The 19,841-nt window shown below is 42.4% G+C and overlaps 3 protein-coding genes and 1 long non-coding RNA gene across 6 annotated transcripts; 2 read left to right on the plus strand and 2 right to left on the minus strand.

Annotated features, from left to right (window-relative positions):
- Nucleotides 1-1,343: 1,343 nt before the first annotated feature.
- On the minus strand, nt 1,344-4,089 carry LOC116730167 (uncharacterized). Of its 3 annotated transcripts, none has more exons than XR_004341272.1 (3): nt 3,139-4,089; nt 1,903-1,984; nt 1,344-1,833 (listed from the first exon to the last, which is right to left on the minus strand). It is a non-coding gene; the product is annotated as an uncharacterized LOC116730167 (long non-coding RNA). The 3 variants fall into 3 exon arrangements; XR_004341273.1 differs by having other exon boundaries at nt 3,041-4,089; XR_004341271.1 differs by lacking the exon at nt 3,139-4,089 and having other exon boundaries at nt 1,903-2,456.
- Nucleotides 1,703-6,332, plus strand: LOC116730165 (uncharacterized). The gene is made up of 4 exons (XM_032579188.1): nt 1,703-1,816; nt 1,911-1,998; nt 2,255-2,288; nt 4,054-6,332. Exons 1-4 carry the CDS (start codon nt 1,750-1,752, stop codon nt 6,103-6,105), a joined length of 2,241 nt encoding a protein of 746 aa, XP_032435079.1. The 5' UTR covers nt 1,703-1,749; the 3' UTR covers nt 6,106-6,332.
- Nucleotides 6,333-6,693: 361 nt separating this feature from the next.
- On the minus strand, nt 6,694-10,214 carry srp19 (signal recognition particle 19). Its single transcript, XM_032579189.1, has 5 exons — nt 10,003-10,214; nt 8,725-8,800; nt 8,563-8,634; nt 8,361-8,469; nt 6,694-7,598 (listed from the first exon to the last, which is right to left on the minus strand). The coding sequence occupies exons 1-5, from the start codon at nt 10,038-10,040 to the stop codon at nt 7,468-7,470; spliced, it is 426 nt and encodes a 141-aa protein (XP_032435080.1). The 5' UTR covers nt 10,041-10,214; the 3' UTR covers nt 6,694-7,467.
- A 769-nt stretch (nt 10,215-10,983) lies between these two features.
- On the plus strand, nt 10,984-19,090 carry LOC116729847 (serine/threonine-protein phosphatase 2A catalytic subunit beta isoform). The gene is made up of 8 exons (XM_032578670.1): nt 10,984-11,368; nt 14,900-14,938; nt 16,440-16,610; nt 17,153-17,326; nt 17,414-17,503; nt 17,574-17,735; nt 17,925-18,043; nt 18,403-19,090. The coding sequence occupies exons 1-8, from the start codon at nt 11,267-11,269 to the stop codon at nt 18,473-18,475; spliced, it is 930 nt and encodes a 309-aa protein (XP_032434561.1). The 5' UTR covers nt 10,984-11,266; the 3' UTR covers nt 18,476-19,090.
- The last annotated feature ends 751 nt before the right edge of the window (nt 19,091-19,841 follow it).

A 19,841-nucleotide genomic window follows, 5' to 3' on the forward strand; every position in this document is an offset into this window, starting at 1 on the left:
GGGTCAGGCTGGTTCTGTGAACAGAAATGTGTTTGGTACTGAAACTATGACAGACTCACTTCATGAACTGTGAACTGAAATATTAAACCCGACTCATCATGTCCACTTTTCCACAGATGGACAAACATTCTTGTTTAAAGAAAAAGTCCAACAGCCGCATAACGTAAAAATAATGGTGATGCAATTTCTAAGTATTATTTTCAAATAGATTTTTGACCTTCGACCTTGGTAATAAACTGGTTTTATGTTTATTAATCCTATGAATTTAGTAAAATGTTCTTCAAATGACTGGAAATGCAAAGTTTAGAGTAGATTTTATTTTAATTTCCACACTAGAACTGTGTGGCTCCACAGCTGCTTGTGTCTCATTAATGTTAGCAGATGTTAGCAGATGTTAGCAGATGTTAGCAGATGTTAGCAGATGTTAGCAGGGATGATGTAATCTGATTCTGTTTCAAACTGACTTTATTCACCTCTGGAAAAAATTAAAAGCTTCTCTGATTTTACTCTTTATAAGTTTATGTTTGATTAAAATGAACATTGTTCTTTTGTTCTGTGAATTATTGACAACATGTCTCTTAATTTTGTTTGTGAATGTATGTAAATAAGCAGTTAGATTTAGTAAACCGCACCAACGAATATCTTCTCATGGGTCTTTGCCCTGCTGGGGGCTCAGCCCCCCTAAAGGTCAGATCCTAGAATCGCCCCTGCTGGACCGGCCTCTGTCACACACCGGACCGGCTTCAGTTACACACCGGACCGGCTTCAGTTACACACCGGACCGGCTTCAGTTACACACCGGACCGGCTTCAGTTACACACCGGACCGGCTTCATGAAGAGTAGAGACTCTGACTGTCCTGTTTTTCCTCTGCTGTCACGGTGAGAGCAGCAGAACGACTGCAGGAAGTTCCTGGTTCTGGTTCTGGTTGTGAAATCTGGTTCTGCAGATCTGAACCGCTGAACTCTGTTAGCAGCTCGTATTTCTGCTGCTCAGAAACCTAATTTTTATATTTTTGTCCACAGATATTAACATCCCAGTGAAGAAATGTGAAAGTTGTTTATTTATCTATAATTCTGTTATCTTTTTAAAAATATATTTGAACATTTGTAAACTGGTTTATTTATCTGCCCTGAATATAAACGGTGCAGATCCCCATCATATTTTAATATTTCTTTCATGTTTGAAGGAATTTATTGTTTTATCTGAAACTTAAAACTTTACAGATTTACAGATTTATCTCTTTAAGAAACAAAAGGATGAAAGTTGAAGGATTGATTAGAAACTTTTCACTTTGGGACGTTTTCACAACATTTCACTGCATTTATGTTTAAAAACTAAATGAAAATGAAAAGTTTGAATTTATTGTGGATTTTTTTAAAGTCCCATTTCAAAGGTCAGATATTTACATACACCAGGCCATATAGGGTCAAAGTTCAGCGGCTGCATCATGAAGTCTCCTCCTCTGTGGGAGGAGCTGACCTGATAAAAACCAAACTCGGCTTCATCGTCTTCGTCTTCATCAGCTGAGGTCCTTCCAGGCTGACTCCCTCCAGGCTGACTCCCCTCCAGGCTGACTCCCCTCCAGGCTGACTCCCTCCAGGCTGACTCCCCTCCAGGCTGATTCCCTCCAGGCTGACTCCCCTCCAGGCTGACTCCCCTCCAGGCTGATTCCCTCCAGGCTGATTCCCTCCAGGCTGAGGTTCGGTTTGCTGTCTGACTGTTTCCGTCGTTTTGCCGCTGCAGCATCATGGCGCCTTGCAGGCCGGCGTTGCTGAGCCTCCTGGTCGTCTTCGGCCTCCTCATCCTCTCCACCGGTACGACCTGCAGAACGCTAGAGGAGGATTTAAATGATCGGTTATTGATTATTGATCAGGGTTTTGTTGAGTGATCTGTGTCTTACTGCTGCAGAGGGGAGAGGCGTTCAGGAGAAACTGAGTCCTGATGTCACAGCTGGAAGTTTCCTCAGAGGAAAAGATGAACATCTGGAGAGAAGCAGGTCAGAATCTGGGTTTTATTACAGAATTATTATTAATAGATATTATTAATAACTCACGTTTATTATCAGCTGAGAGCCGATCAAACACTGAAACAATTAATTCATTTCAGATTCCAGAAAACTGGAAATGTTTTTAAACCTGATTTAAATTTGTTTATTTCATAATGTCTTTCTGTAAAAACTTAAATTATGTCATTATGTCATTTTTAATTTTTGTTATCATTTAAAGATAAAAACTAAATCCATCTCCTTCCAGACTGATTCCTGATCAGCTGCTCCACAATGAAAAGGTGAAGATTTTATTCATCCATAACTTTATAATAAATGTGTTTTATATGTAAAAATATGAGATTAAAATGTGATTTTATCTTAAGTTAAATTAGAGTCAACATATAGTAGAGTAGTAACTAATTACACTTACTGAAAAACATTTTTTTACTACGTTGTTCTATTTACTTTTATTTTAGTAATTTTATTATGAAATATTTTTACTTTAACTTGAGTAAAATTTCTGGATTTTCTTCCCACTGAATGAAAATCAAACACATTTTAATCAAAGACAGACATGTTGAAGTTTTCTAAGTTTTTTATCAAAACAAACTGATGTAGAAACATTTTTACTATGAATTATTGTCATTTTCACTCAAAATACAGAAATTTCAGTAACACTTTATTTGAGGGGTTGTGAATAACACCGTCGTAAACATGAATAAGTCTTTATGAATATTTATGACTGTTGTCATAAAGTGTCATTCAGTAAATCTTGACTTTTAATACAAGGTTGACATTATTCAAAATGTCTTTATGACAACTAGACATTAACCAAGAAATCATGATCTGACATAAATTTGTTATAAAAGTATTACTGATTAAACTTTAAAAATTATGTAGCTTTAAGTTATTAAAGCTAAAGTTTATTAAAGTTTTATTCTGAGTGTCACGTTTAGGAAGATGAAGCTGTTTGCACTTTTGTCTTGATTTAACTGAAGAAAATGATCTAAAAATGATTTTCTGCATGAAATTCAGTTCAAGTTTCATAAACCTGAGAGGTTCAGGCCCAAACTCTAATAAATATCTGAGTCGTCGGCGAAGCCAAGAACTTTAATGTTTCACATCCTGATCCAGTGGGAAGAGCAGAACCTGGAACTGAGCCTTGAGGAACTCCAGAGTTAAATCGACTCCAGGCGTCTTCATCGTTCTGCAGTTCGGCTGGAATCGGCTTCATCTTCCTCTTTAACCCAGACAGAAAATAAAACACCAGAAACTGATTCACCGGCAGGACGAGGAAGAAGAACCACGGAGGCTCATTCAGGGCCGGTCCAAGCCTTTCTGGGGCCCAAACCAGCAGGTCGGCACCAGATGCTTCAGCTTCTAGTGAAATAAAACAACACAAATTTAAAAGTAACTTTTCAACAAGAAACAGGATTTTATTTCCAGTAAATAATTCATTAATATGGATGAAAAAGTTTCAGTTCCACTGGTGGATTTTTTCACTTATAATAAAACATTTTTCCATCTTATAGATGAAATAATCAACCAGCTCAGAGTTTTACATCAACATTAAGAAATGACTGACTTCAAAAAGCTCTATATATCTGAATGAAAAGTTATGAGTTATTTTTGTTTTATTTCAGGTTTCAAGATATTTGAAGTAGAAATCAGATCAGAAGTAACATTTTGTGTTTTGTCGTGTATTTAAGTGTCATATTATTTTAACCTTTTAAAGTAACTTCAGCTGATAAACATTATATTTACAGTAAACAAGTTGAAAAGTTTGACCTTATATTTCCCCAGAAGAGGCAGCAGGACGATATTAATTATTATTTATGTGACAAAAATGAATATTGAATTTTTTTTCCATGTTTAGTAAAATTTTGATTGTATAATTTAACGTTATTTTAAATATTTATGTTTTAATCATGCTAGCCCCCTGGTGGCCTGGGGGTCCTATGCAGCCGCTGAACTTGCATTGCTTTGGCCCCACTCTGGGTTTATCCCGTCCAGAACCGCAGCAGAACCTTCCTGTGTTCTGACCAAAGCTTGTTTGGTTTCCAGGTTCTGGACACCTTCTTGGTTGGTTCTGACCAGCAGACGATGGCGGACCGGCTGCAAAGCGCTGCAGAGATCTCTCCCAGCTGCACACAGGAAGTTCTGGTTCCGACCCGCAGCACCGACCCATCAGACGGAAACACCGGGCAGGAAAACGGGTCGGAACCGCAGCAGCGTCTCCCGGTCAGCAGAAAGCTCCTCTACAACCAGACAGTCTGTGAGTCAGAACCCAACCAGCAGAACCCTCAGATGGATCAAGCAGCGCATGAAGCCGACCCGGTTTCCAGAACCTCCAGAACCGCCCCGAGCCCAGATGGTCCCCTGGTAGAGTTTGACCAGCAGCAGATCGTCATGTTAGCAGACGATGAGGTGGTGAGAACAGCTGCAGCTTCTCTCTACCACAAACATCCAGCGGTCAGTTCGCTTCACGCCGTCCGTCCCCAGCACAGAGTCCGGCAGGTCAAAGGTCAGGCGGCGCCTCTGTCAGAACGCAGCAGCCTGGTTCTGGTGGGTCACGGAGCCAGAGAGCCTTCAGGAGAGATGAGGATATCAGGGTACAGCTACCGAGACGTGGCCAGGATCATCCAAAGTGCCTCCAGGATCGGCCAGAAGATCCAAACCACTGCAGTGGTGGCCTGCGGCGTGGGATCGGACCGCCGCTTCCCACCAGCTCTGCTGCAGACGCTGCACGAAGCCGGCCTGGAGACGGAGCTGCACCTGTGGAAGACCGCCGTCCAGGTGGCGGAGACGGGAGACGTCCTGAGTCAGGACGGAGCGCGGTGGAGATCTGGAGATCTCACCAAGAAGCTGGTTCTGACCGTCGGCCGGACCGGAGAGATCAGGAGGAGGGACGACCGCCGCCGCACCGGGCAGGAAGTTCCCACCAATCAGACGGCGCTGCTGGGCGACGGAGACGATGAGCCGGACTTCAGAGAACAATGGCCAACAGCAAAAAGAAGCTTCATTGATAACAACATCTATGAGAAAGTTGTTTCATATCTAACAGGTTCAGAAGATGTTAAACAAGAACAAGTCGACAAAGTCAGAGAAACCTTCAGGATCCTCGAAGGTTTGACGTGGGGATTATTTTACCCAGAGTTCCCTGGTGGCAGAGGTGCGGCACAACCACTAAGGAGAGTTCAGGATCCAGACCTGGACAGGTTCATCATAGGGAAGAGAGACGGGCCGGGAAAAGTTGTCTGGTTAGACAACAACGGTAAAGAAAATGTTCTCCAGAGATGCTACGTGATTGAAACAGGAAGTGACATCAGAAATATCATCCGCCATTTTGCAAGGGTGGGAGAGAACGCTGACTCCTACCTGCTGATCAATGATTGGCTGTTCTTGGTCCAACCAGACAGTCTGTATGTTTACCCAATAGGAAGGCGGTTCAGTGAGGATGAAGACGGTTCACGCAACGCTGTGCAGAAACTGATTCAGCAGCAAAACCAAGAGGGAAACGAAAGATATGAAAACATTAAGAAACACATCCACGATAATGAGAGGAAGAATTTTGTTAATATCGTGACGAATATTTTCCGGAATCAGCCCGTCTGCTTGGACTTCAACTCGGAGTTGTTCTCAGTCTGGTATTTCACAGCTTCAGTCATCGCTGAATCTGCCAGGAACTTCCGGACGTTTCCTTTGACCCTCATGGCTCTGAACATGAAGAACAAGAGGTTCTGGTTCGACCCAAAGTACATCACCATGGCTGATGGGGGAACCTGGCTGAACAAGCCGCTGCGGGGCTTCAGCGGCTCGGCGGAGGGATACCCGGAGAAACTCGCCGCGCTGCTGGGGAGAGAGTACATGGTGATGAGAGCCTGGCAGCAGACTACAGTGAAGAACCAGCAGGGGGCGGACGAGTTCACGGTCATGGCTGAAGCTGCACAGAAGCTCAATGTGTTGGCGGAGCAGGAGAAGAATGAGTTCATAAAGGATTGCAGAGAATTTGTTGTTGATGTGAAGAACCAGCAGAATCTCCCATCAGCGTCCGGCAGCTTCAGCACCAACGAGCAGAGAGAAGGTCCAGCATTCAGCCTGGAGGTCAATAAATGACCAGAAATATCATCAAACTGCTGCGGGGTTCAGTTACTGCCAGCATTAATATTTTATATTTAATGTTAACACATGATGATGTCTGTCGTTTAAACTCTGGAGGAGCTGAAAGTTTCACCGTTTTAATAAAAAGCTTTGATTCATTTCGTCATGTCAGTTTTTAATTTGACTAAAGTTTCTGTCTTCATCTCTAACAGCTGAAATTAAACCATTTTCTGTCTCCAGTTCTAAATTACAACATTAATATTCATCTTTAAATATTCACCAATAGTTATTTTTTTATGATTTCATGTTTAATTCTGCAGCCATAAATCTTCTAAACACTGAATTATATTGTACTGAAAACTGATTAAATGTTTATTTACCTCATAAAATACAAAAACATTTTTGCTGTAAGAAAAACTATATTAAAATCTGTTCATGTTGAAGTTACCGTTACGGCTCTGTAACACCAGCTGTTATTATTTATGGCTCTGAATCTGGACTGAGTTTCTGATCACAGTGAGAAATTTTAATAATATTGAAAAAGGTCAAAATAAATAGATGAAATGTGGAGAAAATAAAAAAAAATCATGTTTAACGTCTGAATAACTGGAAAAGGAAGTACTTTTATTTTGATATTTCCAACAAGAAGCGTTCCCGTAATATTGCAGCTAGCTTAGCAGTGAGAGGTCAGAGGTCAAGTATGTTTGTCAGAGTTAAAGCAGCGTTCAATTCAGTGGTCGTTATTATAAAGCTACAGCAAACATGAACTGATTCTTGTTCTCCTTTAACATCCCATAATAGTCCACCAGCAAATTTACAACAGAGCGGCCTAGTCAAAGTCTTTAATGTTTGCATTTTTTAAAATTATTATTTTAGGTCAGTTTTTGCTCAGCAGTTTCAAACTGTTTTACTGAAATTTAAATTTTTTTGTTATTTTTGAGATTTAAACAACAGAAAACTTTAAATTTCCTGTTTGTAAAAATGAACAGAAATTTTCATAGAAATGAAAAACATCTGAACTTCGGCTGACGGTCAGTTAAAGGTTCAGGTCGTCTTTCTGTAGCAAACGAGGAAACAGTGAAGCTCAAACAAACGAAAATTAAAAAGATGTTTGGCTGAAACCAGGAGATGAAATGAAACGTTTGTTTAAAGATTCATAAAGTAGAAGTTTTATTCTGCTTCTACTAAAGAACTGAAATCTGCTGCATGATAAACATCCAGCGTATAGTTAAAGATGGAACTATGAATATTTAACAGATAAATTCTGCAGAAGATTTTAAACGTCCAGGAAAATGAAAACAAGCAGCTGGAGCTTCAGGATTTAGTTCAGTCCGACGTCCAACTCAGATTCAACCTCAAGAAGAAGAAAGTTTGAGGTCATTTCTTCTTCTTCTTGCTCTTCTTGCCCCCCTCGCCCTGCTGGGCGCTGCTGTCACTTCCTCCGCTCTTCTGGGTTCGAGTCTTTAGCTTGGGGATCATCTCAGCGACGTAGAACATCACGTCCTTCCCTGGAGAGAAGAACCGGACATCCTCTGGTTACGTTTGAACCGAACCGTTCCTGGGTCGGTCCTGTTCTGGTTCTGGTTCTGGTGCAGAAAATCATTACTGAAAACTTTACATCCAGTCCTGCATCTAAAGGCTGGAGAGTAAAAACCAGAATGAGGACAGAAACCAGGACGGATCAGAAAATAAAAGTCATGATGCTAATTAACTTAGCATCATTAACTGCACTTTGAATTGCCTTACCTTAGCAGAACCAACTTTTAGTTAGCGCCTTAGCAATAGCTTTAGCACAGCTAATGTTTCTGATTAGTGCTTTAGCGTTAGCGCAGCAGCCGGGTTCTGATCACGGTCTGGGTTTGGATGTTCTCCAGATGTTAGAGGAACATCTGCCTGAGACACGGCGGTCGCTTCTCACCAAGACGATTTAAAACCGCATTGCGAAGCCTGGCTGAGGAAGAGGAGGAGGCTGAGGAAGAGGAGGAGGCTGAGGAAGAGGAGGAGGCTGAGGAAGAGGAGGAAGCTGAGGAAGAGGAGGAGGCTGAGGAAGAGGAGGAAGCTGAGGAAGAGGAGGAGGCTGAGGAAGAGGAGGGTCCAGCTGCTGGACAGAACCAGAGGCCGAAGGAGAGATTAGGAACCAGAAGCGTTCTCTGATGGATGGAAGAAGTTCTCCTGTCGGGTTCTGGACGTTTTGAAAACCTTTCAGAGTTTTAGCTTCTGAGCTGCAGGAGAGGAAAAACCGGGAGAAGCGCCACCTGCTGGAAACTTACGGGATCTGAACTTGTCCTGACACAGACTGCCGTCCGTCTGCTTCAGCTGGACTCTGACCCGACCTCTGAACTGGACGTCCCGGTTCCACTCCCTGGGATGCATCTTGTTCTGGAAGACAAACGGAACCAGAACAGAACCAGGACGGATCAGGCGCCGTGTTTGGACCCGGGAGCATCTGTGAGGGATGCGGTCGGGTTCTACCTCCACGTAGACGTTCATCCCTGCAGCCGTCAAAACGTCACGGATCTCTGCGCAGGACGGGTTCTCCACCGCCTGGAGACAAAACAGGAGCAGCTGGGTCGATACTGGGTCGATACCGGGTCGGCACCTCAGCTGCCCCGACATAAAGACAGAAAGACAAACCTTCTCTGTGGGGATCCTGCGTCCCTCAGCCAGCGTCTTCTTGCTGTTGATGTAGATGGGATAGACGCAGATGAACCTGAAACACGGCGGATCAGATCAGGTCTGACATCAGCAGCTTCAACGGTAAGATTAAAAGATATTTACATTATAAAACCTTAAATTAATCCTAAAATCATCAACTCGGTTGATTTGTGTGACTTGCAGTGTTGCCCATGTTGTGGTTCAGGCTTCATGAAAACATTTAATCAAACTACAGTCAGTCCGACACACAGCAGCTCTGATTTGTTCCAAATACACAAATTAATCAACCAAGTTTTGGCTTTTTTAGAAATATTGCATCTAAGATACCAAATAATCAACTTTTATTTAGGCTGAGGCTTTAATACAAGACTTTAAAAAGTTGTTTTACTCTTTGCCCAAGCAACAGGAATGCTGGACAAACGACTGGAACTCACTTCCTTCATCTGTTTTAATGTAACTATTTTTTTAAAGAGCCCTGCTTAATTATTTAATCATGACCTTTAATTTTAACATATTGATCGCATCGCGACTAAATCAGGTCGTCTGACTGAAGCAAAATAAAGCAGGTCCAAATATAAAACCCTGAGGCGCCCCACTGTATAAATATATAAAAATATATACAAACAGCCCAAATCATCAGTAAAACATTAAATATAAGATATTGTATCACTTTTTACCAGAACTAAATAAAGCATTTCTGTTTAGTTGTTTAATACATTTTAATTCAGTGAAGTTTTCCACAGCAGATCCTGTTGGATGGAAACACGAGAGAAACTTTATATAGTTAAATCAAAACCTTAAAGCCTCTAAACGCTACAGTGAATTCAGAGAGAAAAACCTGGAGGTTCAAACAGACTTCCTGAAGGAAAAGGGAAATACTTCATTCAACTTTTAACAATTATCTCACATTTAGAAGAAGATAAGTTTGAAATTCAGAGTAACATTGGAAGGATCTGTGGTTTTAGTCCTGAAACACAATAAAACGAAGAAGAGATAATACACGTCATGCTAAGCAGCTCAGAGCCAAGTCAAACTTTATGGAAAACCACCAGAGTTTGTATCATCTGTCAGCTAAAATCAGAAATAATGTGTGCCGAATTACAGAGAGACGTTTATATCAACCTGTTTGCAGAATTGGGAGAAATTATCTAATAAAGGCGACCATATTCTGTTGTTTTATTAAATCCATTGAGGTTTCTAGGAGGTTTCAGCTGGTTGAGGAGCTAGCTCCGTTAGCTTTAAGTGAGCTGAACTTACCTTTCTTTATCAGCGGGGTTTTCAGTCAGATGAGCCATAGTTGGAGTTAAAACTACACCGACAACAGGACCGGTTTGACCTAAGCTCTCAACTCATTAAAGTCACGTAAAGAATAATTATTCCATCAGCAGCTAGCTGCGGTAAACACGCAGCGGACTGGAAGCTAATTCTTCTTCTTCAAGCTTAGTGTGGTCAGTGAGACACTCTGGCGGTTTCATACTGCCACCATGCGGCAACATGGTAATTCACAACGGATTCCCACTTAACTTCAGAAATAGAGCGAGGATAAAAATAATGTTTCTCTCCTCTTATTTGTACACAAACTTGGTTGTTCTAATACTATTTTCTATCTGCTGAGACTGCTGCATCATTCTGAGTTAGTTAGTTCAGGTGAATGTAGAGTTAACAGTAGCTATAATCACTGGAAGTTTAGTGTTTTTTTTGTTTGTTTTTTTACAGTACAGTATATGTCCTTGGTATGTCTTTCAGTTGCACCTTTCCAGTGATAAATCATGTGTTTTTTGGCTGAAATTTTTAATTTGACAAACAAACAAGTAGACAACCTTCGTTTACTATTTCTGGCCAAAACCATTTCTTAAATCATTGAACAGGCTGTTCAGTCTTTTATTTCAGGTCTGGATGATTGTAATTCACTTTATTTTGCCATAAGCTAGTTTTTACTAAGCTGTCTCCAAACCAGTTAAATGGTACTATTTAAAAAACAATTGTGAACACTTTGGTTAATCTAAAAGCTATTTTAAAGAGCTATGCAAATAAATTTTTGATTGTTATTATTATCATAGTGATATATTCAAAAGTAAAAACATATTTTTGCTTGAAAAGATACCTCGAAAACAATCGTTTTCCACTCCATAATGCAGCTCTACGTTGGCACCACCTAGCGCTCCTTTGCAGTTCACGCCCTCTCCACTTGGCGTCGCTGCTGAGTCGAATCTGCGCAATGCTAAAGTACCCGGATGTTATTGCAGCTAGCTCTTTTAGCCTCTGCGACGCCGCTCCGTTCTGCCGCATCGGGGACTTTCGATGCGTTTCGCTCCCGCAGCTCTCAGAAACAGTTTTTAATGTCGGGAAGTTAACACACCTGGTTTATAATGACAGAAGTGATCTGAAGGTATCGATATTTTTCGGTGTAGTTGTTGAATTTGTTCGCTGTTTGGCGGGACTGGGTTTGGTATAACAATACGCGGAGCTGAAGCCAGGGGCTGAAACGCAAATTGGTTCAGTTTTTACCACAGCTGCCGTCATGGAGGATAAAACTTTTACTAAAGAGTTAGACCAGTGGATTGAGCAACTCAACGAGTGCAAGCAGCTGACAGAGAACCAAGTCCGGACGCTTTGTGAGAAGGTAGGTACTCCCGTCTGATTCCACTGACCTCCATTTCATAGTAGGCCCCAGCGGCTCGGTCTAATTCCTGGAAAGGCAGTAACGTTGAGGGTTTTTGGCCCAGTTTTGGAGCCGCCACACGGAGCTCGACGGTGTTTGTGTGCCGTGTTGAAGATAAATCACAGCCAGTCTTTCAGGTTTTCTAGGTAAAAGTGTATTTGTGAAGATATTTATGAAACCACAAATTAAAAACTGACGGGCCGAAAATGCGCACCCTGGTTACCCATCAAATAGACGCAGCCCATTTTACCGTCCGTTAATTAAACCAACTAGATTTTCCCTTTCCTTATCTGCTGAAACGCCCTTATTTCCAGTATGTATTGGTTTTAGAAGCTAAGTGACCAGCGGATCGGTTAATGTGACGCCGCACTGCTCTCCACCGCACCCTCCCCGGATCGATCAGAGGTTTTATTGCATAAAGCTGTCCGGCCTCCCAGACTTTAGACGGCTCCACCGGGTTGCTGCAACAGAAATAAATTTGGAGCCGCTCAGCTCTGAATCATCGTCTTTATGAATCCCTGCAATAAACCCCAACATACCGATTTCTGAAAAGTGGCAGGATGTTTCTGGCTGTCAATCCATGAATGATGGACATCAGGAAACGATCAGCTGCGCTGGTTGAAGGAGGAACAGGCCAGATATAAAATCTGGAGTTTTATTCCAGGGAAAATAAAACATTTACTACTTCATATTTAAAAGATTTACGGTATAAATCTAAACTCGGTCGTTTTACAACAACTTTAAGCAATATTTCATCATATTTCCACCATGATGTCATAGTTTCAGTTGAACTTCATGGGATTGATCAAATGATGGGATCTGGTCTATTAAAGGAGAAACCTGAATAATGAAGAGCTGCAGATTTTATCTAGAGGCTTATTGTAGTTATTAGGCTTTTTCACTAATTATTAAAATTACTTCTGTATGTAATACTTATTGTACTCCAACTCAACTTGAATAGTTAAATCAGTCATAATTCATTGTGTGAATTACTGTTTTGACTACAACTGTTTTTAAAATCAAGTTTCCCCTGATCACTTATCTGTACTGGTTAATTAAAGTTTCATTAATGGTAGAACTAGTTGGTGTTGCGTTCTCTGCATCTATAAGCAACAGGAACATAAATCGAATAAATGATTTCGAATAAGGAATTAGACCGAGCCGCTGGGGCCTACTATGAATCGTTTGCATTTTCCACAAACAGGAAATGCTTTGCTGTTTTTGGTTTCCAAGGAAACAGCAAACTCTCCTCTATTCATGGATTTCTCTGGGAAATCAAATTTATTCACATTAATTTTTAAAACACTAGAGAGAAACTGCAGCTGGTGAAGCTAAAGAGTCCAAATGCAACTCTTGACGTGCTATTGGCTGGCGTCAGTCGTTTCCTTGGTGCTGATTGGCTGAACCGCGACGAGCCGCTGTCAGGCTGTAGATGTTAGCTTCTGCTGCAGAGCAAAGACTGTTTCCAGTCTTTCCAGGAGTGCATCGATTTATCAGCCAGCCAATTTATTGGTACTGATTTCCTTAATTTTGGCGGATCGGTGTGAAGTTGATCTTATCCACTGGTGTTATCAACCTCAGCAATGGTCTAAAAATCAAGCGCTGTGCTTTTCTTTTCTCCCGTGAGAGAAGTTTGACTGACAAACCGACCAACCAGGTCACGTCTGCACACTTACAGCTGACAATAGTCTCCCCATTGTTGCCAATTCATCAACTTTCTTGATATATTGAGCAACATTTCAGACAAAAAAAATGGTATCAGCCAAAATCATAATTGGTAAGTTAGGTTTTTTAAAAGATCGGTAATCTGCTATCGGCCAGAAAACTGCAGTTGATGCAGCCCTATTATTAATACATATTATAGTAGATTTGGAGTTTAAACTTTTAAAAGTCATGTATTGGGGTCCAGCAGATTTTGCTATTCCTAAAAATGATTTAATGTTAACAACAAAAACAAACTCATGAGTGAAGTGAGAAGGTTAGAATAACAGAACCATGTTTTATCTGGAGATAATAACTGCTCCTCCATCTATGGAAAAGAAACAGATGAGAAAAAATATATTTCTGTTTTTGTTAAAAGTTTATTGAAAACATTAAAGAACAAAGAAATTCGTATCTGATCCATCTCTGATGCTGGAGCAGCTTCCAGCTCCGTTTAATACAGACCTACGTGAAACAGATCTGTTATCAGACTGAACATGAACCAGGAGGCGGTGGCCATGTTGGACTGACACTGAGCCGCTCTGCAGAACCACTCCCATCCAGTCTTATTATTTTAATAACCAGAAATATGATCAACTATAATAATCTCTGATCATCTCTGATGGTCTCGGCTCGTTCCTGTTGGGTTTCCAGGCCTAAAGGTCAGTTGAGGAGTTATTATTTACACATTCATATGTAAATAATAACAGTCTGAAAACATCAAACCTGCAGAGAAAACCATGTTTCTCCTCTAAACACCAGCAGGTATCAGAACCAGTTTTACTATAGTTCTATAGTTAATAACTGATCTATGGATCACATGCTTTTTCAGAACTGTTTATGAACCAGAACCTCTGAGTAGTTTATAAAACATCAAATGGTTCTGAAAGTGAAGATGAGGTAAAATATGTTCCTGTTTTATTAAAGTCATATCAGTGTTGGTAAACCAGCCGACACGTTTCCTCATATTCAGTTAAAAACATCCAGTCTTGGTTGCCAAGGCAACAGCTGCTCAGTCTGACGACGGGTTTATTCCCCATAAAAACTTGAAGCAAATTAAAAATCTTTTTTTTTTTTTAATAAATAAAGATTCTCAGAGAGGGAAGGTGGTTCTGTTCTGACCCGACCCGGAACAGAACCTCGGCTCTGATCCGATCCGACCCGGAACAGCTCTGGAGGGAGAATAAAACGTTCATCAGCTAAACTGTAAATAATTCCTTTTATTCCCCTAAATTAGTCAAACAGAGAATGAAGGAAAATGACTCTAATGGATCTCAGTCTGCAGCAGCCCTGCGTTTATTATGGGATGTTTGACCAGCTCCAGTACAACCTGACTGACTGATCGGCCAATCAGACGCTTTGTCGGCCATGTTTGTTTTGGTCTGAGGCTCAGGAAAGCCGACTGTCATTCTCATGATGCATCGTTTAATACATAGGTTAGAAAATAAATCATTATTATTAATTATGAGTCAATAATATCAGTCTGTTTATGCTGGTTAGTTGTGGCGGTCATAATAATATTTAATATTTCATCATCATTTGCAAACAAAGCATCATGGAGGTTTCCTGACCCCAGCAGCCTCTCAGGTCGTGACCTTTAACCTTTCCTCTGCTGCTGTTCCTATAAACATCGGATTATTCAGGCTCTACTGGACCAGCTTTATGTCCTCCATTGGTGGTTTCCATGGAAACTGGTCGGTTCTGACCCTGGAGCTGAAGGATGTGATGAAGTTGTGATTGGTCCATATCCTGATATTGATTATTGATCTGCTGATTGTGTTTTTCTTTCAGGCGAAGGAGATTCTGACCAAGGAGTCTAACGTCCAGGAAGTGAGTTAATTTCTCTGAACCGGTTCTGGTCACAGTGACCCACACAGGTCGGGACAGAACCAGCATGGGTCCAGCCTCTGAAACATAAATTACTAATCTATTGATCCAAACGGTGGTGACCAATCAGAACTCAGCAAACAGACTCCACCACAGAAGAAGAAATGCTGGAGGACGGGTTGGTGAGGTTCTGGTTCCGAACCGGGTCCACTAACCTGGTCCTCACCCAGCTGGTCCTGTTCCCAGAGAACAACAGGATGTGGTTCCACCTGTAAAGCAGTGCAGCAGTGACATCACTTCCTGTTGGGGGTCAAAGTTGAACTGATTAAAATTCCAGATTTATTCTAAATAATTTTTTTATTTCCATTTATTGATTCTGATAAAATATTTAAATCATTTATAGATTAATTTCTGCCAGTAAACATCCTGGAGTTTCTGTCTCAGTCCAGATGAACAGCTTCTGTTGGTTCTGGTTCTGGACCGACTGCGGTACCAGATGGTACCAGATCAGGTTCTGGAGCCTCCGGTCTCCCTGTTGCTTTAATGTTCTACCACATGTTGTCCTTCCACTAAGTTTTCCCAGGCTATTTGATGCTCTGGATTCTGTTGATCCTGACTGGATTGAACAGAACCAGAACCTATCAAACATATTTTATTTCTCTGATGTCACTTTTCTGTTTCTGAGAAACATTTTAGTTTTTCTGACTGAAATCGACATTTTTAACGTGTTCCGTCCGTTTCCTTGGAGACGGGACAGCGGTCCATTAAATGTTCTGGTAGAACCCGACTGCTCTGGATTCAGGCAGGAATAAGGGTGGTGTGTCTGGGAATTACTCCCCCTGCAGGAAGGACGTAGAACTACATCTGATACGGTCTCTAAAATTAAACATGAATAATTTTTAATGTTTATGAAAAACATATCAGACTTTAGTTTGAGTGCAGAAATGATCTGAACTTGGTTTAAAACTAGGAAATAATCTGAATGATAAATTGATTATTGAAATAATTTAGTAATCTAAATTCACATTAGGCAATATGTTTTCTTATTGACAAAGGAAATTGAATTATTAGTTCATTCTCATCTTTTAATATATTTCTAATATTGTCTAAAAAGGCTTAATTGGTTAAATGAAAAATCTGCAGAATGTATCAGTTTTTAAATCTGAATGATTCACTGCAGATCTATTGAAAACTGAATTAAATGAATAATATTTTACTGCATGTAGAACCTTGTTGGGTTTGGGTCTTATCTGGTTCTGTTCTGAAAGTTTGAACAGCTGGAAAATTGAACAAGATGAAGAAGAATCAGCTGATTTATGTAGTTTTAATATTAAACATCTGAATCTCCAGCGTCTTTTTCACTGTTGATCCGTAAAGCCGCCGATTGTCCTGGTTTCTGTAGAAGTGGGAGGCGGCCATGTTTCCCAGGTTGTTGTGTCTGATGGTGGGAGGCGGCCATGTTTCCCAGGTTGTGTCTAACGCTCCGCCCCCGCTCCCTCTCCAGGTGCGATGCCCGGTGACGGTGTGCGGCGACGTTCACGGTCAGTTCCACGACCTGATGGAGCTGTTTAAGATCGGAGGAAAGTCTCCCGACACAAACTACCTGTTCATGGGCGACTATGTGGACAGAGGCTACTATTCTGTGGAGACGGTCACCCTGCTGGTCACGTTAAAGGTAACGCCCCCTGCTGAGCGGAGGTCGTGCTGTTCCTGTAAAACAGTGGTCCCCAACCCCCGGTCCATGGACCAATTGGTACCGGGCCACGCAAGAAATAATTAAATATTTCCGTGTTATGTATTGAGTCTGGAGGATCTTTTATTTTGAAAATCCTTTAACCGGATTCTGTCGGTTACGTCTTGTGCAGCAACATTGAGCCCACAAACAGCATCGGTTTCGGTCTCCTCCCTACCCCTCCCACCCCCCCACCCCCACCCCCCACCCCGGTCTGCAGCAAATTTGCGAAGTCTTAACTGGTCCGCGGTACTAAAAAGGTTGGGGATCACTGCTGTAAACTGTTCAGAGTCCATAGGAAGTGATGTCAGACAGGAAGAGCAGCTGCTGGTGACCTCAGAATCGTTGATTCGTTGTCCAGACTGCTTCCTGGATCACAATCACAGCCTGAGGCTCTGATGCGTTCATTGAGCAGGAACAGAATCGGGTTTTTCAGTGTTTGACCTGTAACGGAGCCTTGACCTCCGGCTGGCCTCGTCCTCCAGGTGCGCTTCCCGGAGCGGATCACCATCCTGCGGGGGAACCACGAGTCGCGGCAGATCACTCAGGTCTACGGCTTCTACGACGAGTGCCTGAGGAAATACGGCAACGCCAACGTCTGGAAGTACTTCACAGACCTGTTCGACTACCTGCCGCTCACCGCGCTGGTGGACGGCCAGGTGAGGGCGCCGGCGATGGGGGGGAGGGCCACCAGCAGGGGGCGCTGTGGTGTTAGCCTAAAGCTAATGTGTTCCTGACTGTTCCAGATCTTCTGTCTCCATGGAGGCCTGTCTCCGTCCATTGACACTCTGGACCACATACGAGCCCTGGACCGCCTGCAGGAGGTCCCACATGAGGTACGCGCGCCCCCTGTTTGCCCCCCCCCCTGCCTCCTGTCTGCCCCCTGTAACTGTTGGTGTCCCTCAGGGCCCCATGTGCGACCTGCTGTGGTCCGACCCGGACGACCGCGGCGGGTGGGGCATCTCCCCCCGCGGCGCCGGCTACACCTTCGGTCAGGACATCTCAGAGACGTTCAACCACGCCAACGGCCTCACGCTGGTGTCCCGCGCCCATCAGCTGGTCATGGAGGTAATGGGTCGCCACAGCAACCACACTACTTAATATTGTTAAGCAGATGTTCTGTGAACGACGTTACGTTTTGTTTGGTTGGATTAAATCATGGAGTGGAAGTGAAACGTCCAGAACATCAGAGATCTGAGCGTTAGAGCTGAGAACGATGCGTTCAGGGTCTGACTCTGCTCCGTCTCCGTCCATCAGGGCTACAACTGGGGCCACGACAAGAACGTGGTGACCATCTTCAGTGCTCCCAACTACTGCTATCGCTGTGGCAACCAGGCGGCCATCATGGAACTGGACGACACCCTCAAATACTCTTTGTGAGTCGACCGAGTGAAGAGCTGCAGGAAGTTCACTTATTCATCACTGAAACTATTATTTATCTGCATTCTAATGAATTTCTAATGTATAAAATAAGATTATTTAATGTGCCAATTATTTTTATCCAAAAAATTGATCATATCCCAATAATCAATTACTAAAATAATCAACTGCAGGCCTAATATTCAGTCATTCCACCTCTGAGACAGAAATTTTTATGATTATTTTATTTTTATTCTAATAAATTTTCAGGGTTTTTTTAACTTTATTTTTTGCATATTTTAATGAACTGAATGTTTTAGTATTGTTTCACCTGACTTCCTGTCAGCTGATCGTAACTGAATGTTTTCGTCCTCAGCCTGCAGTTTGACCCCGCCCCTCGCCGCGGTGAGCCTCACGTGACCAGACGCACTCCTGACTACTTCCTGTGAATGTCCCGCCCCTTCCTGTCCGTCATCCACGAACAGCCCCGCCCCCACACACACACCTTTCTCACCCCCACCCCTTCTCATTTTGGATGGAAAGAAGTTATTAATATTTCTGATGATGATGATGATGTTTCTGTACCAGGAAGATCCTGATTGGCTGATAAATTTTAAGCTCACAGAGAAGCGACCTCCTCTGCAGCCGTGTTGTCGATATGCTGTCATTAATGCTGTGCTTCTGGGGAGAAAAACACCTAAACTATCATCTATTTTAGTTTTTCCTTTTCCTTTCTTACATGTCTGAGCAAAACAAGATAATAAAACGACCGTCGTGGACCAAATGTGCCATATTCAGATCCTTTTACAACATCGCAGGTTTCTTTTCTTCTTCTTTTTTACACCTCTCTATAACCCGACATGACGTCACCACACATCTGATGGCAAATGTGCTTTTTTTCTTTTGCAACATTTTAAGATTTAAAGATATAGGAACAAAAAAGTTTGCTTCAAGTAGTCCAGCTGTCAGTTTTAGGTGTCCAGGCTGCAGCCGGTGGTCATCTCAGCAACTATATTACTGTAAGACAACAGACGTATGAAATAAAATGTCCTATTGACAAACTACTGCAGCCTCCGTCTCTTCTGCTCCCGCTGCCCTGCGGTTGCTACAAACTACAGATTCTGCTTCATGTAGCTCAGCTGTTCTCAGCATTGAACTAAGGAAAAACCTCCAGTAGCAGTCAGTGATGCAGTGATTCCTCTGACTGAAGACTTGCTGTATCCTTCCAGCTGCACAGCACCCAGAACCAGAGGGAATAAATATCCAAACGGCAACGCTTCAACCAGAACGAGAACAAATCAGAACCAACCTGCTGCCACCAGGGCGGCGCTGTCCTACAGTCTAGAACAGTGGTCCCCAACCACCGGTCCGCGGACCAATTGATACCGGGCCGGACAAGAAATAATGAACTACTTCCAGATCTTTTATTTTGAAAATCCTAAATGTCTTGCGCGTCAAAATTCAGCCAACTTGCAGCAGAATGAGTAACAAAACAGCATCGGAGTACTGCGCGCGCCGGTCCGCACGACCAAAAGGTTGGGGACCGCTGGTCTAGAATGAGTAACTGGTTGTGTTGGGAGCATTTTCACTGGAACTGGTAAGAGGCGTAGCTGATTGTTGGAACTTTAATGTTAACTGAACACCAACCAGAGCTGACATGGCTGCTATATCTGAGCCGCTTCCACAAACTGCTGCCATGTTTTTAGAGCCAAACTGGATTACAGAGTACAGATGGTCTGTCAGTGGAGACAACAGGTGTACCAGCAGCAAAGTGAAACAAAGGTAACATTAATGGGTTTTTTATTTATTTTAAAT

The sequence above is a fragment of the Xiphophorus hellerii genome, chromosome 12 (genome assembly GCF_003331165.1).
Source record: "Xiphophorus hellerii strain 12219 chromosome 12, Xiphophorus_hellerii-4.1, whole genome shotgun sequence".
Taxonomy (NCBI): domain Eukaryota; kingdom Metazoa; phylum Chordata; class Actinopteri; order Cyprinodontiformes; family Poeciliidae; genus Xiphophorus; species Xiphophorus hellerii.

Coding starts and splice junctions, on each gene's coding strand:
- LOC116729847 (XM_032578670.1), top strand. CDS start 11,267: ATGGAGGATAAAACTTTTACTAAAGAGTTAGACCAGTGGATTGAGCAA. Junction 14,939..16,439: donor AGGAGTCTAACGTCCAGGAA/GTGAGTTAATTT, acceptor CTCCCTCTCCAG/GTGCGATGCCCGGTGACGGT. Junction 17,504..17,573: donor TGCAGGAGGTCCCACATGAG/GTACGCGCGCCC, acceptor GGTGTCCCTCAG/GGCCCCATGTGCGACCTGCT.
- srp19 (XM_032579189.1), bottom strand. CDS start 10,040: ATGGCTCATCTGACTGAAAACCCCGCTGATAAAGAAAG. Junction 8,635..8,724: donor GCAGGATCCCCACAGAGAAG/GTTTGTCTTTCT, acceptor TTTTGTCTCCAG/GCGGTGGAGAACCCGTCCTG. Junction 8,470..8,562: donor GGATGAACGTCTACGTGGAG/GTAGAACCCGAC, acceptor TTTGTCTTCCAG/AACAAGATGCATCCCAGGGA.
- LOC116730165 (XM_032579188.1), top strand. CDS start 1,750: ATGGCGCCTTGCAGGCCGGCGTTGCTGAGCCTCCTGGTCGTCTTCGGC. Junction 1,817..1,910: donor CCTCCTCATCCTCTCCACCG/GTACGACCTGCA, acceptor TTACTGCTGCAG/AGGGGAGAGGCGTTCAGGAG. Junction 1,999..2,254: donor GAACATCTGGAGAGAAGCAG/GTCAGAATCTGG, acceptor ATCTCCTTCCAG/ACTGATTCCTGATCAGCTGC.